The sequence below is a fragment of the Ruditapes philippinarum genome, unplaced genomic scaffold (genome assembly GCF_026571515.1).
Source record: "Ruditapes philippinarum isolate M1 unplaced genomic scaffold, ASM2657151v2 ctg5101_1_1_1_1, whole genome shotgun sequence".
NCBI lineage: Eukaryota > Metazoa > Mollusca > Bivalvia > Venerida > Veneridae > Ruditapes > Ruditapes philippinarum.
In genome coordinates, this window is record NW_026863656.1 from 46,492 (window position 1) to 64,566 (window position 18,075).

General features: G+C 30.4%; 1 protein-coding gene across 1 annotated transcript; it reads left to right on the forward strand.

Moving 5' to 3' along the window:
- Positions 1 to 483: 483 nt before the first annotated feature.
- Positions 484 to 16,328, forward strand: LOC132722847 (uncharacterized). Its single transcript, XM_060707432.1, has 7 exons — positions 484 to 590; positions 4,260 to 4,404; positions 4,717 to 4,850; positions 7,657 to 7,786; positions 8,565 to 8,713; positions 10,811 to 10,916; positions 14,098 to 16,328. The coding sequence occupies exons 1-7, from the start codon at positions 560 to 562 to the stop codon at positions 14,348 to 14,350; spliced, it is 948 nt and encodes a 315-aa protein (XP_060563415.1). The 5' UTR covers positions 484 to 559; the 3' UTR covers positions 14,351 to 16,328.
- Positions 16,329 to 18,075: the final 1,747 nt, after the last annotated feature.

The following is an 18,075-nucleotide window of genomic DNA, read 5'->3' on the forward strand; positions in this document are numbered from 1 at the left end:
TTCTTTGATCTATATTAGTCGTTATAATATTAATGATGCACTTATTTATCAAATAATGAAAAAAAAAAATACAAACCGCTATAAAATTAACCAATTAAAAGACTCTCCCGTAATTGATATGCTTTCTCATTTATAACATTTTATGGGCCCCATTTTATGCTCGCATGAATTAATTAATATCTTTTCCCGTAATTAATACTTTTACATTTTTCTCTTTAATGAAAATATATAATTAAAAACAACAACAAAACACATAATAAAAACATTTTATTTGAAACGAAATACATTATATAGGGAAAAAAATCTTATATCAACACATTTTTCATCTAGAAAGATCGATAACTTTTAGAAGACCGGCACTGACCGGGCCAGTAAATATGATACTATTCGCCGGTCTCTCGTAAATTCCGGTCAAAATAGACCGGGAGAGACCGGAGACCGGAAGGGACCGGACCGGAGAATAGTACATCCCTTCCGAATGCGGTCACGACCGGTGTACACATAGAGATATAGCCAATCCGGTACATTCGCGCTTATTTTAAACAGATAAAGTAGAAATATGAATTTCTTTCTCTTTTATCTACTTACAAGTAAGTTGTTGATATAAATAGAGCTTTAATAATACATGTACATCAAATGCTTTTTCGGATCACTAACCCTCTCTCTCATAGATAGCCTTTTGATACCATCTCTCGAACGGTCAAGGTGATAAATTTTATATTTGACAAATCAAATTTATGCTGTGCAGCAAGAGATAGTTTAATAAAGTGACAAGCACTTACATTTGCTTTGTTTTGGCAAAGTTCCATATTTACAGCTTCATTTTGACCCGAAAGTTCAATTTTAAGATAAAGGCAGCCTACTTTCATTTTTGTAATGGGAGAGTTTCTAGTTAATCCAGCAGAGTTATCTCTGCAGCGCCCCTGGCAAATAAGAGGTATATACACCTGTATGCTGTATAGCTGGTTTACATTGAATTTCAATGGGAAAATGCAGAGTATGTAATCAACTGATCTAATTAATAAGATAAAGTTTATATTATAAAGTAAGCTGATTAACACTGCAGCCTTAGAAATGGTGAATTACTGTTGTGTTTCACTTTGTAATGGGTTTTGAGGGTTTCATTTTCCACAAGACAAAAGATTAAAGAATAAATGGAGAGAACCAGTAAAGAAGGGTGTGCATGGTAATAAAATGAAGTTATGGTCACGCACATTTGCCATGCCAATAATGATCAAATTGTCATAATAATTAATAATAATAATCCCCCCTTGATCATCAAGAACAAAATTACTATCCAGCACCCGTTTACTATATAAAATATATTTTACATAGTTATAGTAATTTTTTGTTGCCTGTAGTCAGAGACATGTGCATAGCATCAAAACTGATACATGTGTGGAACGGGTAATAGGATTTGCAAAGTAATTGAAAATTCTGAAATCAGAACTTAATTAAACAGGGGTCACATATTTTATACGTTTGTTTCATGATTCTAAATTGTTGACAAACTAGCTTGATTGTAGAAAATATTTAAGTGATTTGACATACTAGAATGGAATATAATGAATTATACAATAAGTATTGATACTCATTATCAATAAAGACAGATGTATAATGTGAAGATTTTATTTTTTCAGACACACATTATCATGATTATGTCACGTTTTAATGCACATACAAGTACATCTTGCCTTAATACATGTAATAAAGTATGTAAAACTGAGCTAATGGCCCAGTAGCAGAATGGGTTCTCCCTTAAAGTCTAAATTTCTGGTCATACGTCTCCAATCTGTTAAAAATTATATAACTAGATGCATTTTATTTACTAAAGAACAAATTTGAAGTAATAAACTCTATATGATTATATTTATTTGAAGCATCATAAATTTACAAATATACAAAAAAATAGATTATATCAAACATATTGTATAATTCACTTTGATTATTTCTACGTAAATAAAATGTATATAAAGGCATTATATTTTAAAAAGTTTTAACAGGAAAGTGTTGATTATTTATCCAAGATCATTTTCATACTGTTATTCAGTCTACATTGTCTACATTGTACAGTTGAAAAATAAAGCAGTTTACCGGTATATGTTTAAGATTTAATGTAATATATTCAATTTGTTAAATATAATTACCTTAATATTAAATGATAAAATCTTCATTTATTTCTGCTGCTGAAGCCCCTTTGGTAATTAATTATTTCTTTAATTTAACAACTGACCAGTCAAAATACTCTGAAACTTTCTATTAATCTCCGTGTTTACATCAAGTGGCCGTAGTTTGTATACCTCTTATTTACTACTTCCGCTTATCAGTAGCGTGTGGGAAACTCCCCCATTGAGTATTTTTGTAAAGTTACCACTTTACTAATGTAGATTTGTGGAATAAGTCAGAACAATAAGAATACTTAATGGACCCGTCTTTCAAGAAAATATGAGCGTAATTTTACTGTATTTTTGATTTGTTTTATGAACGTTGACCTAGTTTCTTGATTTATTGTTTTGTTCAATCAAATATTTAATCGAACAAGATAAATCAAGTTGAACACCACTAAATGTATTTCTTCTTCTGTTCTCAATATGCAATTGATACCATTATCAATGTTGAAAGGAATAATCACCTTTCGGTTGATATAAGTGAAGCTGCTTGTGATTTGTGAAGCTGTTGTACAGTAAAAACCCTCAATTAAGACCACCATCGGGACTGGACCAAAGTTGTCTTAATTGTGGGGTGGTCTAACAGGGTGTCCGTTAGACCCTTGAAATGACTCTTTGACCCTTCAAATTTCCAAAAGGCCTGATTTGACCCTCAGGATTTTAACTGGAGGGTCAAATTTTGTTAAATTCATGGGGATTTGGCCTTGTAGTCTGTTTTACAGATGTCATGCCTAAGAGCATTTAAGCAGAAAATAATTGACAGATACAGACGCAGAAAGATGCCCCAAATTCAAAAGCTTATCGTGGTTATTTAACGTGCCAAGTGTTCAAGCACTCATACACAGGACTTCGATTTAAATTCTCACCCGAAAGACTGATTAGCAATTTTAGCCGGCTCATATTTTTAAGAAATAACATATCATGAGGTGATATTCTTTTCGAAATAAAGTTGAGCCATGTTTTAATTAATGATTTAATAATTGATCCATGTTTCAATCATTTTGGAAGGACCAGGCCCCGTGTTCACTAAGAAAAGATCAGGATCAGGATCACGTGATCCTGATTTTATTTTCATTGTTTTATAGTATTAAAATTAATCGTGTTTTGCTAAAATTAAATGATAGGTATTCAAAATGTAAAAAATTGCCGATTTGCAAAGAAACCAAACTATTTTTGGATAAAATCAACAAATAACAAAACAAATACAATTTTTTTTTGGATCAAAATAAGAATCAATTTTAGGGTCAGGATCAAAATTTGGATCAGCTGTAAAATGCACGTATCTTGTAAAAATAACAATAAATTTATTCTAAAATTTCATGAAATTGCTATTGCAAGTCCAGTTCTATCAAATTAATATTAGATATTTAATCTATGACGATAAACAACGAAGAATAGTAGAGTTATTAAATTTGATCCTGATCTTGATCCTGATCCTTAAATCTTTGTGAACACGGGGCCAGGGGTTAATAAATCAGAAGGACAAATATTTTCAATTTCACTGGTACAAGTAAAAAATCAACAAAAGTTGATATATGTTAATTGATATATGTTACATAAATGCATAAAAGTATTTCTAGGACTGATAGAAAGTGTAATTTGAAAAATGAATATAAAATTATTTAAGATTTAGACTTGGTCAGAGTAGACCAATCATCGAGTCTCGGAATGTACTTTATCCGTTCTCGTTAGTTGATGCTGTGTAAGTCTCACTATTAGGATGACACATTTTTGGAGAATTTCACTTAGTGTCCTGCAAAACACTGAAATATAAAACAGTTGCTGCAAGTCACCTGTCTTTTTGTTGTCATTAAAATGTATTATTAGGAAAGGCCCTAAACACATTTTAGTACTAGTAATTGTAATAACTTTGTAGGTGATTATCATCAGATTTATTCAAAAGATGAAATGGTTTAAATAAAATTGTTCATATTCAAATTTTAGGCAAAAATGTTAAGATAAGATAAAGTGGTTATTCACTATAATATTTTAATAAGATAACCCAATTGTGTCATCACAGTACCAACTGACATTCAATTACTCACACAAAAAACCCAGATAAAACTATGATTATTCTGACAATTATTGTAGGTATTACTGTAAGTACAGATATTACAGGCTGCAAAGATGTTTTGATGACCGAGAATAAAGACTGTTTTGACGGATATAAAACATACTTGGCTAATCTCGGCAACAGCGGAGCAGATTCCTCACAAATATTGTCACTTCTTTGCAGGTAAGGAATTACGTGTAGCATATTTCATGTGTTGCATTGTAAATTTGATAATTCTTTGGCATTAAAAAATTTAAGTCTGATAAGTTTTATAACACATAGCATTCGTGTTACATGTAATCCAATAGTTCACCAAGTCAAAATGAATGTCTTAATCTAGATTTTTGTGCCACTATTTCTCAATGTCATGTCTGTGAAAGTTTAACTGTTCATCATACTTCAGTAACTACTTCAGAATTAACATTGTACATACAACAACTTCAAACTGTACAGAAATTCTGTCAACATTCTTTCATTATGTCGTTTTTTCCACAGAGATGAGGGTAGAGCGGCAACAAATTGTTTAAAACCACTTCTAGATGAATGTAAGGAGCTTGCAGATGATGATATGTATCTAGTATTTACAGTACTTGATACAATGGGCGGATGTGAAGTACTGGAATCTCCAGGTTTGTTATTTAAATTTACTAGAAAAGAAAATATTCATTTTGTGCTCATGAGTAAATTTATATCTAGCATTGTCGCCTGACTCTTAAAATGCTCTATTGTTTTGCACAAATGAGACTTTTATGTTATTGAATTCGTCTAGAATATATTTCTACTTGTATGTGGCAATTATGTTCATTGTGACATTATTGACAAAGAACATTTTGTGCTAGTTCTACTGTAAGAACACATGCAGCTAAAATCTGTGTCTCAAAGGACTTCAATAAGAAGTACAATTCTGAAATATCAAACTTCTAAACATATTAATTTGTCTGAATCTTTGTGTAAATTCCTGGGTACTTTCTGTTATAGTGTGTCAAAGTGATGACAATATTCTGTCGACACAATACCAACATAATATCAATCAAAATTTATCAAAATGAAAAAAAAAACGTTCTTTTTTAAATAATAGCAACAATATATCTACCTATCTTAACATGAAACAAAATTAAAGGTACTGTTGTCCCGATTGTCTCTGAAAATCGCTAACTAATCGGAGCACCCCAAAATCGGCAACTATCGATAGTCCTTTTTAAAAATTGATTATTTTAAAGTTCTACCACTGCATGAATTGCTTAGGGCGTAACTTTTTTACACGCGGTCAAATAGAAATTTCCCAACTGAATCTCTATAATTCCAGACGATCCTAAAGTCTTCTTTGTATTCAAAACCTACTTATCATGGTTAATACTAACTACTTAAGAAAATTATAGTGTGTAATAGCATAACCTCATAAACTTTTATATAGTTATTTACTGTAGTTAAATGAGTGATCTACAATATTACTCATTTATATTGTGACCTGTTGACTAGTACTAATATTGACTGCCATAAAGTTGTATTATACAATAATTGACTGTCACAAAGTATATTAGGTATTTGTGATGTTTGTTTTGAATTCAAAGAGCAAATCATACTTTAATCTTGGAGACAAGGGTTTATTTATTCTCAAAATGTGGTCACTACTGTATACAAAAAAAATACATACATGGATTGGTACCTTAAAAGAAAATAGGTCCATAATGATAATAAGTGCAAAACTTGATTATACTATCGGCAGACAATCGATTGTGGTGGTCCGATTATCGATAGTGATTTTTGAGTCCGATACCCAACACTAATTAAAGGTAGTATCGATATAATGGCAACATAATATTAACATTATATGAAAATTTGATCAACATTATTGCAACATGATAGCACCCAGCTTCTTAGAGCCATTGCTGCTTGGTCCATAGTTATATTTAAGCCAAATTATGGAGTGAACCCACGACAACGTACTTCACACCGATATCACCTATTGATCACCTGTTTTTCAACTTTTTTTCAACTTTCAAATGCTATTCAATAAAGATAAGTTTAATCGGTGATCAAAAATGTTCGTGAAAATTTCAACAAATAACCGATCGAACATGTCTACAACCGATATTTTCGATGAGCCAACAATAATAGTACCTACCAAATATTGTTGATAGCTCATCTGATTAAAATGTAGGGTTTCGTCCGTTTTGACGGGTGGTTAATATGAATTCTTTCTGTGACCAGTTGATTTCCGCCATTCTGTTATGTGATGTGTAAGTGGCCAATCGGTATTTATAAGAACTCATCGGCTGCTGATTGGTTGCCGGGCACTTTATCTGTGACCAGTCTGATTTCAAGTATGGTGAATAAAGGCCTAGTGGAAGACAAGATGTAGTTTGATTGTTGATGCCAGTCGCTACTCAATATGGTAAATATCCTAGGCTACTGATTGGTTGCAGATCGTCGTCTAATTTCATTTAGTATTTTCGTCGACAACCAGCAACCTATGAAATGTTTTTTAATAGATAAACACCTTTCCCTCATCTATGGCCATTTACAAAGGAAACCAGAATAAAATAAGTCATGACAACCGAACAATTTTTAAATGACCGATTGGGAACCGAACGTCTCCGAAACTGGCCTAACATAATACAAACATAATGTCAAAAAAATGTGAACATAAAAACAAAAATGATATAACATGATATCAACATAGTACTTACATAATATCAACATAGTACTAACATAATGTCGATTTAGTACTAACATAATGTCAATATAGTACTACAATAATGTCAATATAGTACTAACATAATATCGACATATTATTAACATAATATTGATTTGAATCGCTTTAATAAGCGCATTCAAAAATATATGAACATTCTTTTTGTATGTTTAACTTTTATAGATCCTGTAACTCATTTATTTTATGGTTTTGTAGGGTTAGGGTTTGTGAAGATTTATCAATGTGTTTGTTCTAAAAAAAGCATTATTTGTAAAGATATTACCGAATTAGCATTTAATGTAAATAAAGGGAGGTAATTACAAATTTATTTTCGATAAAGTGTTAGCAAAATTTTTCATTAGAAATGAATGCACATATTTTAATGATTTCTTATAATGCGTGTAAACATTTCCAGTACATGTTCTTGGATGTTTGGAAATTGTTTTAGAAGAATAGTTATACACATAGATAAAATTCCACTTAAGTGTTGTTACATCCTTAATCCCATCTTTAATTACAACATACATGATCTTTAACGATTTTTTTCAACAAAGTTTGTTTTCCTTCTGAACAGTTTTTAATGTACACAATGAATAAATTTATTTTATCGCTGTCATCATACAAACTTCTCGTTAAATATTTTTTGTGCTTTCTGATTTGCAGTCTTTTTATTTTTATTAGCCAATCTTGTAATGCTTTATTGTTATTTGAATAAATATTGTTTGAAATAATTATGCTAGAAACCATAGTAGATGTCAATGGGGAAATGTCCAATGATGGTACCGAAATTGTTGATGAAGTGGACCATGACATCGCAAATTATACAACACTGTTTGCCAAATTACAAGAAGAAAGTAAAGCAATTTGCAGGTAATTTTCAATTGTTCAATTCAATACTTTATATTCTTAAATCAAATTTAAGTGTATCATTGAATTATAAAAGCGGTTAGAAATGGAAATTGATATATTTTATCTTCAGTGAAATCTTATGCTTATTTTGAAAAAAAAACATGAGCTGTCGGAATAGCAAGAAATGCGAAGTTTTTCGTCTGTTAAGGTATATTATACAACGCAGACTTGTGAAAATTGGCACAATGTTTCGTTTGTATACCTATGATGAAGACATCAACATTTTTCAAATGATTTAAAAGTTTCAATTATGGACAAAACAGCATGTTGGACAATACGCGTCCCGGACAGCCTTGAATGATTAAGCTGATGTTAGGGACATCACTGTAGAGTTACACAGAAGACCATTGTCGCACTTTCAAGGCATTAAAAACCTTTGGGATTCACATATAGAACATATATATGTCATAGCTTTGATATTTGAAATGTTATACATGTATTTTTATAAAATGTTTGGTGACTTTGCAGCATATATTGAATTGTATTGTGTTGAAGTTTAAATCTTCAATGACATTTAGTTTATGTTTTATAGTAAAAGTCTTCGAATTTTCTATTCACGCATCGTCCATTCTGTCGAATGCTGCATGAAACATTAAATACGTGACACACATTGTAATGATTCATACATTTGTTTAACAATAAAATAATATATATATTCTCAAGATTGTTACGTTAACTCACCTGGAGACGTTAGTTTGAAAAACAAATTCTCAAAATAAATGTACTTTATTTTACACAGCAATTGGACAGAAAAGCTTCAATGTTCAGACAACACGTGTCCAAAAGTTGAAAGACAAGAAAACAAATCCAAACAGAGGAGGTCAAATCAAACTGGTCTTTCGTTCGATGTTCAACTTTTAAAATTTCAGTGCCCTCTCTTTTCACCAGGTAAATATTTCAATACAGTAAACTCCACTTATGACGATTTCGCTTAAAACGATAAACTGCTTATAACGACGCTGATGCCACGGTCCCGACTTAAGCAGAGTTTACTGTATCTGATATTCTTGAAATTATCAATACCTTTATTATTGAATTTTTGTCAACTTGTTTCGCATATCTAATCAGAACTGCCCCAAGCGTCAACCAAACAATCTGCATTTCTTCATCGAATTCAAAAAACTTTTGCCTTACCACCAAATAATCAGTGTGATATTTTATAGATACACTATGCTCAAATCTGATTTCACAAAATATTGATAATTATTGCACAGTCTCTTTGTAAATATGAAATAAATAAGTTTGACTTCACACAAAGTAGATATGTCATATTTAAAACTCTACACTCTATAGATTGTCACATTATGAATATATAGTGTCATTAAAAAACTGGCAGTTTAAGAAAATACCATCCATCTTTCATACATCTGAATAAATATTTTTGATTAAATTATTTTACTCAAAATGAGTATAGTATATCTTTAAAGATTAATTTTAATTTTTTTCAGTCAATGATTATTGCCGTCCGTACAAACGAGTCAAAACACTGTCTTGATCAAATTTAACAATTTATGTTAGTATCAAATAATTATAATTGAGATAATTTCTTTTACAATCATCGCTCACTATTATCTGTCACGATAATTGATAATAATTTTATGTCACGATCATGTATCATTATTGTATGTCACGATCATGTATCATTATTGTATGTCACGAACATTGATCATTTATTGTCTGTCACGATCATTGATCATTATTGTATGTCACGATCATTGATCATTATTGTGTGTCACGATCATGTATCATTATTGTATGTCACGATCATGTATCATTATTGTATGTCACGAACATTGATCATTTATTGTCTGCCACGATCATTGATCATTTATTGTCTGTCACGATCATTGATCATTATTGTCTGTCACGATCATTGGTCAATATTGTATGTCACGAACATTGATCATTATTGTCTGTCACGATAATGTATCATTATTGTATGTCACGATCATGTATCATTATTGTATGTCACGAACATTGATCATTTATTGTCTGTCACGATCATTGATCATTATTGTATGTCACGATCATTGATCATTATTGTCTGTCACGATCATTGGTCATTATTGTATGTCACGATCATTGATCATTATTGTCTGTCACGATCATTGATCATTATTGTATGTCACGATCATTGATCATTATTGTCTCTCACGATCATTGGTCATTATTGTATGTCACGATCATTGATCATTTATTGTCTGTCAAGTTCATTGATCATAATAGTCTGTCATGATCATTGATCATATTTTTCTGTTACGATCATTGATGATCATTATTGTCTGTCACGATCATTTGTCTTTATTGTCTGTCAAGTTCGTTGATCATTATTGTCTGTTACGATCATTTATCTTTATTGTCTGTCAAGTCCATTGATCATTATTTTCTGTCAAGTTCATTGATAATTATTGTCTGTCACGATTATTGATCATAATATTCTGTCACGATCATTTATCCTTATTGTCTCTCGCGATCATATATCTTTATTGTTTTTCACGGTAATATATCTTTATTGTCTGTCACGATCATATATCTTTATTGTCTGTCACGATCATTGATCATTATTGTCTGTCACGATCATTGATCATTATTGTCTGTCACGATCATTGATTATAATTTTCTGCAACGATCATTGATCATTTTTGTCTATCACCTTCGTTGGTCATTATTGTCTGTCAAGTTCATTGATCGTTATTTTCTGTCACGATCATTTATCTTTATTGTCTGTTACAATCATTTATCTTTATTGTCTGTCACGATTATTTATCTATATCATCTGTCACGTTTGTTGATCATTATTGTCTGTCACGATCGTTGATCATTATTGCCTGTCAGGATTATTTATCTTAATTGTCTGTCACGATCACTGATCATTATTGACTTTCACGTTCAATGATCATTATTGTCTGTCACGATCATTTATCTTTATTGTCTGTCACGATCATTGATCATTAGATTAGATTAGATTATATCATCATATATTAGATTACTATGAAGACGGCTGTTTGGAGGATAGATTGACGACAGATCTCCAATATATCACTTGCTTCAATAATGCCACCAATTTTATGAAAACGAATCTGACTTGCGAGTAAGTATCACTGGTTTTTGTTGTTGTTGTTTTTGTTGGTGTTCTTTTTTTGTTAAAATTGTTAGGGTTAGGGTTAGTTTCCTTGTACCGATGTTAGTTTAATTTACGAGTATAAATATAGAATAAAAGCGGAAGAAGTGATTAATACCTATGTAACTATATACAGTAACAAAATCTAGGGTATTTCAAGGCCATTATGGCAAGATCTAAGTCATTATGCTATTTCGGCCGCCTTGCTACTTGGCATTATTTTTCTGTAATGGGCGAGTGAATGATCGCACGTTCAAAATGACGTAATCAACTCTCAGTGACGTTCAATGAATTGTAGTTACTTTCACACAAAATATTTTAAAGTTTTTAAAAATGACATAATTAATCGCAATCAGCAAAGTTATTCCAAATATATCTTTAGAAGAGATATTGTTTGTTAAACATGTACTTTTTATTTCAAACCATTCATGTTATTTATAAAACGTGTGTGTGGAAATATATATTATCAGCGACTTGTTTAAAAATGTTACATTCAAACATGAGTTCATTTCCATAATTTGATAATATATGTTTAACAAATAAGTTCCCAAATCCTCAAAACTGTACTTAATAATATTTCGTTTAATTTTATCTGGTTTTCCATCCCAAATGAAATGAAATATTGCATTTTCAATTTTTCTTGATTTTTTAAAAATATTCTGGTGGGTTTTCTAACACTGCAAAAGCATATCTAACACTGCAAAAGAGTATTAGTTTTGGTTACCTTACCCATCAGAGTTAATTTTCCAAGTAGCCATCAAGCAGTTTTAAAATTCCTCAAGTTTTGGTTCGAGATTATTTTTTAATATCTTTTAATATATCTGTTTAAAAGAAACTCCTAATGTTTTTGCCAATTCTGATGACTATTTAAAAGTTGTAATTTTTACAAGATATTGTACTTGTATTATGAAGTGATCCAATTCTTAATATTGTTGATTTTTTAGTATTAAGATTAAGACCTGGTATACGACTAAAGTTTTTTAAAACATAAACAAGCCGTTCAAAAGACATTTGCAGTGGCGGGTTCAGGCCCGGGCTTCAGGGCTGCAGCCCCACCCCATCTTGACCCAAAGATATGTTTACCAGCTGGGCTGGAATATATTTTTGTCAGTTTCAAACTTTATTGGCTGTAGTGTTCTCCGTTATCAAAACATTAATTGCTGTCATCCAGTTGTTAATCTCCTGCCTAGGGGCTTGGCAGACATCTTTATCTATCAGCATGCTTGAATGACTTCATTGTTTAAACTGCATAATTGATTGGTTTATTACTTTCCAAAGGTCTAATGAAATCAATAGTCACTGATAGTGGCAAATAGATGTGTTACAGTGTGCACTATATTTTACTATCTTTGTTTTTCCAAGTCCTATTATTAAGAAATTTAAAATTATTATTTGTAAATTAAAAAGATGGCGAGTTTTATAATGATAATATTAAAGGAATCGCGTTTTAATCACTACCGGTAGTTTTACTAAGTTTTTTATTAAGATGACATAATTGGTCATTTGCTATTAATAACTTTTTATGGCAGTTATATTTTTAAATATAATTTAAATTGTACTGACCTCTTTAGTATCTAAAATGGATTCATTGATGGGAAAAACTCTTATTGAATACTAGTGTTTAATTTTATTTTTTTTGGTACATTAGGAAGGCAGTATTTTAATATCACTTACAATGTAACTTTGGAAAATCGTCTATTATTCAGATGAATAAATCAAGTGTTTGAATTTATTTTTATCAACAGTTTAGCATACATTGGTAAGTGTGCTGTTATTTTGTAAATGCTCACTACTTAACATTAGGGGAATTCCTTTTGAAAAACCCTGCAAACAATAACCTATACAAAATACATTATTTTGTAAAACCATCCAAAAGGTACAATAAACAGCACTAGAAAGTCAAGGAAATAACACCATTTTCAACCTCATAGTTCAAAATTTTCTCGGTCTATGGGAGGGGACACCCCTCCCATGCCCACTCCATTTACATATATTTTTCTTAATTCCATATCAACTAAATATTTACAAAAACATTAATATACTCATTTTAAAGGAAAGTGCATCGCCACTCATAAGATGAGCTATAAAACACATCAATTACAATTTTTGTCTCATGAACAACAGACCAAGATGCTGGCCCAAGCTTCAATTTTCGCCTGTTGAATTATGTTTGTCAAATTCGTCCACCCGTATGTCAGCCCCCCCCCCCAGGAAACCATGTTCTGTATCCGCCCCTGATTTGTGTACCATTATTGATAAATGATGCACCATCAGCAAAAAAGTTTGTTTAATTTGTTTCCTTCAATATATATTCCCTTGATATCGCGATCATTTTCTATGTAATTTGACAATATTTCAAGACATATAATAAACAAGGATGATAATGGACATTCCTGTCTCACACCCCTTTCTATATTAAATGTTTCTGAAAATGTCCGTTATTGATAGTGAAGTTACCTATAACAAAAGAATGATTGATTGATTTTATAAAATGTTCTTTACATTTAATATAACTCTACTGTCAAGCCATCATAGTCTGGGCTTTTATCGTTTTGTATTTCTTTTAAAGCTATATTTATTTCATGTGCATTTAAAACTCCTTCACAACTGTAGTAAAGTTTTAATATATATGCTTAAAATCTATTTCTAAAGATTCAAAATATTTTATTTTTTTACAAATCTTCAAAGAATATTTTTTCTTCTCTAAGAATTTCTTCTTTGTCAGTTATTTCTGTTGCTTCTTTAAGTCCAACTTTTTTACTTTAATTCTCTTCATTGATTCTATCATCTGTTTGAAGTGACAGTTTGTTTTCGAATTTTTGTATGTCATTAATAAGATTATGTTCTTTATTATTTTCTTTTTTCTTTTTATTGCTTGCATACTTTATTGTTTCATTACGTATTCCACCTTTTATTATTTCCCATAATGTTTTAGGGTCGCCGTTTTTATTAATTTCTGCCAACATTTAAATTGTATTTTTCACAACAGTCTAATATTTTTGTCTATCAGTTCTGAATTTTAATATTCAAACATTGAAGTTTAATATTCAAACAGAGAGATGCATTATTTTTGACTAGTCAACTTGTAAATTGTTAGCCAATGAAAATAGTAAGTTATCTTCTTATTTATATTTTTGTTTTATTTATGAAGGCAGTATAAAAGCGCCTATGACTGTGTAAAGACAGCTATCAAACCATGCAAGGATGGACATAAGGAAGCGTTTTTAAATACAACAAATATCTACATTGATGTTATGTTTGAGAGGGATTGTAAAATTGAGATTGGGAAGGCGATAACCAAGGAGAATACCGTAGAGAAGGCAACGAGTAACGCCTATGTCAACATGCTTTCATTTAATACTATGTTTATTAGCATTGCTATTGTCTTAACTTTTTTGTATTAAATGGGTAATTTTCATTGAATAGTGGTATCTAAGGAATATGTTAAAGGACAAAACCAAGCACTCGACATTTTCTTCAGCTTTTTGCATACTTAGTCTGGCAAAACATTTTGCAACAAAATATGATGGTCAGCTAACATGACGCAACAAAATCAGTATTTCTGGACTGTTTTAGTATCATCAATTATTTACATTTGTATTTATCCAATATATCGAAATTTCATTCGCTAAATGATATACAAAGTGTTCAATTATTCTGTTACAATTATCAATATTGAAATATCGATTATTATATTATAAACTAGAAATGTGTCGTCATGCCACGAATGGCCCCGCATGCAGCAAAAATTTCAAATTTTTAAAAATATTTAGTTCCATATTTTTTTGCACAAACTATTTTTTCATTCTTATTCCAAAGCCCTTCAACTATTCAATGTTACCACAAACCATTTTTAGACAAAGTTCAAGGCAATTAAAGTATTCAGTGCTAACCTTTTTTTTAAATTGCACTTTGCATATTTGTAGCTGACTAGATACATTTCAACAAAAGTAAGAGTGCGGAAACAGAACATTTCAATTTTTTTTCAACGTTCAAGAGAGATAACTTTGTCCAAAATCATCAAACCATGACCAAATTCAAACTTGGCCTGCTTATTCATAAGATGTAAGATGTTAAATTTGAGTTGTATAACTCTTGGGGAGAGAATGAACAGAAACTAAAAAATTCTCTTTTTTTTCCAAAGTTTATGAGGGATATCTTTGTCAAAATTATCAATGGCCAAATTCAAATCTGACCAGGGTTATCCTATGACATATCCATATATTAAATTTGAGTTAGTACTAATGGCTGGGAGATAACGAGCAGAAACTGAAAATTGCCCCTTTTTTCAAAGGTAAAGGGGCATAACTCAGCCAAAACTCATTGAACCATGACCAAATTCGAACTTTACCTACCCAGTCCTTTAATGTATCTATATATCAAATTGAGTTGAATATGTACAGTTAGTAGGGACAAAATGAATGGCAACTGAAAAAAATCAAAGCGAAATGGGCATTATAACTCTTTTAAAAATCATCAAACCATGACAAAATTAGAAATTTGCCTGCTGATTCCTTTGACGCATCAATATGTAAAATTTGAGTTGAATGTGTTCTACCGTTGGAGAGATAATGAACGTAAACTGGAATTTTCTTATTTTTTTCAAAGTTAAGGGCATATCTCAATCATTAAATCAGGACAAAATTCAAACTTTACCTGCACATTTCTATGACATATCCATATATGAAATTTGAGTTGAATGTACATACTTGTTTGGGAGATCATAGACGGAAACTGAAAATGTCCTTTTTAAGTTAAAGGGGCATAACTCTGCAAAAAAAATCATCAAACAATGATCAAATTCGAAATTGACCTGCGCATTCATTTGACGTATCCATATTTCAAATGTGAGTTGAATGTGTACAACTGTTTGGGAGATAATTAACGGAACTGAATTTGATCAAGGGGCATAACTCTGCCAAAAATCATGGGGCCATGACCAAATTCGAACTTGACCCGCATTTTCCTTTGATATATCCATATGTTAACTTTGAGTTGAATATGTGCAATCGTTATCAAGATAATGATCGGAAACTGATGATGACGGAAGGACGGAATGACGGAACGGGGTAACACTATATGCCCCTAACATTTTATACGGGGGAATATATATATATAAGTTGCATTGAAATGCAGTGTTCATTTAAATGTGTTCAAGTTAGTATGTGTTCAACCATATGTGTTCCTTTTTGCTATCCTTGCCGATGCCGATGTGTTGCTAGGTTGTGTCATAGAACACTTCATTAAATGCCAAGTGTCTATGTTGATCTTTGTTTTCATAATTCATGGTAGTGTCAGTTAAAGAACAAACTTTTTTTGATTAATTTTTAAGGTGATCGAATCTATTTTGTTTATCATGACAAGTACTGTTGTAAAGTTGGATTCCACAAGAAGTATAGCACATATAATCTTCATATATATTTTTGAAGTAATATTAAGGATTTAAACTATAACTTAGATTTAAGTTTATTTTAAAGTTTAATCATATTGAGCATGCATTGTTTTATAAACATTTCATTCTTATTAAGCACTAGCCTAATGCTGATTATAATTGTACTGAGTAACTTTGAAGAACTTAATGATCAGAATTAACTTAGCATGGACTTTAAACTTAGTGAGATACATATTGTTAATTTAGCATTTGTATGATTTATATATGTTTGTAAATATGTTTAGTTGATTTTAGTTACTAGTTTTTGTTGATATAGATTAAAACATGGCCTGCTTCTATTCAGATTTATTAGTTTAAAAGCACAGAATCATTAAGGTTATTTTTCATATTTTTAGTTATTACATTTTAACAACTTTCAACTGGTGTAAATCTTTTACTTTGCTAGTTTATTCTGATAATCACATTTTTGGTTTAAATGGTAACAGTCTATATTACAGTACTTATTGTCAACTTGTTTAGTTTTAAGTAATCTTAGTTAAATGTAAATAAAACTTAGTTCATTGAAAATTTGGATTATTTAAATTTATTCATCTGTTTTATTTCCCTTTGCATTCAAAGGGTGGTGTCATCCTGACGATTATATTTTTCCCTATAATAGAGTACTCCTGAGCAAACAAAGAACATTAAAAAGTAAATATTAGGTAATAGGTAACTCAATTCTATTTATTTTTGATATGATAATATGCTATTTCTTTGAGGTATCTTTAATACAGTTTAAGGTCAAGTTTTACCTTAGAAAACAATTATTGCTTTTTGCAATGAATTGTTTTTTTTCTAAAACCGGTGTTTTGTTGGATTCCAACTACAACAGGTTATATAATCATTACCTAATATTGTATAATATTACTCAAGAAGTAAAAAATAACAAGAATAAAGATCAACAAGGCAAAGGCAACGTTCACAGGACGCTGTAAATAATATATAATCTTCATATATATTTTTCAAGAAATATATTTTAAAGTTTAATTGTATTAAACATACATTGTTTTATAGACATTTCATCCTTGTCATTCACTAGTTAAATGTTGAATATAATTGTATTGAGTAACTTTGTAGAACTACTAGTAATTGATACATTACTATTATGTTACAGTCACTTAACATGGGCTAAAGTTCCTTTATATAGTTATATACAACATGTATGTTTATAGAGAATGGTTCTATTTTATCATAAACTGGTCCTTAAACTTAGTGAGATACAAATTGTTAATTTAGAATTTATATCTGTTTGTAAATATGTTTAGTTGATATTAGTTACAAGTTTTATTGTTACATATATTTTGCAAAACATTATTATTTTTATAATCATGGTCAATTGATACTGTTCCAAAATTTTCCATGAATCATAATCTATTTTTAGAGTAGTTATGTAAAGTACTGATAAGCCTAGATCATTTGTAAAGTAAATTCTGGTTGGCTGTAATTTGACCAATCAGATAAGTTGTTACATACAGTGTCACCTGTAGGTAGATACTAGCTCCCTCTGGGATGCAGAAGTCCATTTATACAAGCATCTTAGGAAATTTTGACATTCTGCTGCTAATTTTTGGAAAAGTAACATCTCTAAAAACTCTCTAAGGTTAATAAAATTAACTATTTAATTTATTTTATGCACTTAAGCATTTAAATGAACCTTAGAGATTATCTAATTTCACTGAAACATTTTTGATAAATTTG

What these genes read in the sequence shown, in the direction of transcription:
- LOC132722847 (XM_060707432.1), top strand. Translation starts at nt 560, where the DNA reads ATGAATTTCTTTCTCTTTTATCTACTTACAA. An exon ending in ATATTGTCACTTCTTTGCAG is followed by an intron (nt 4,405 to 4,716) that starts GTAAGGAATTAC and finishes TTTTTTCCACAG; the next exon opens with AGATGAGGGTAGAGCGGCAA. An exon ending in GAAAGTAAAGCAATTTGCAG is followed by an intron (nt 7,787 to 8,564) that starts GTAATTTTCAAT and finishes TATTTTACACAG; the next exon opens with CAATTGGACAGAAAAGCTTC.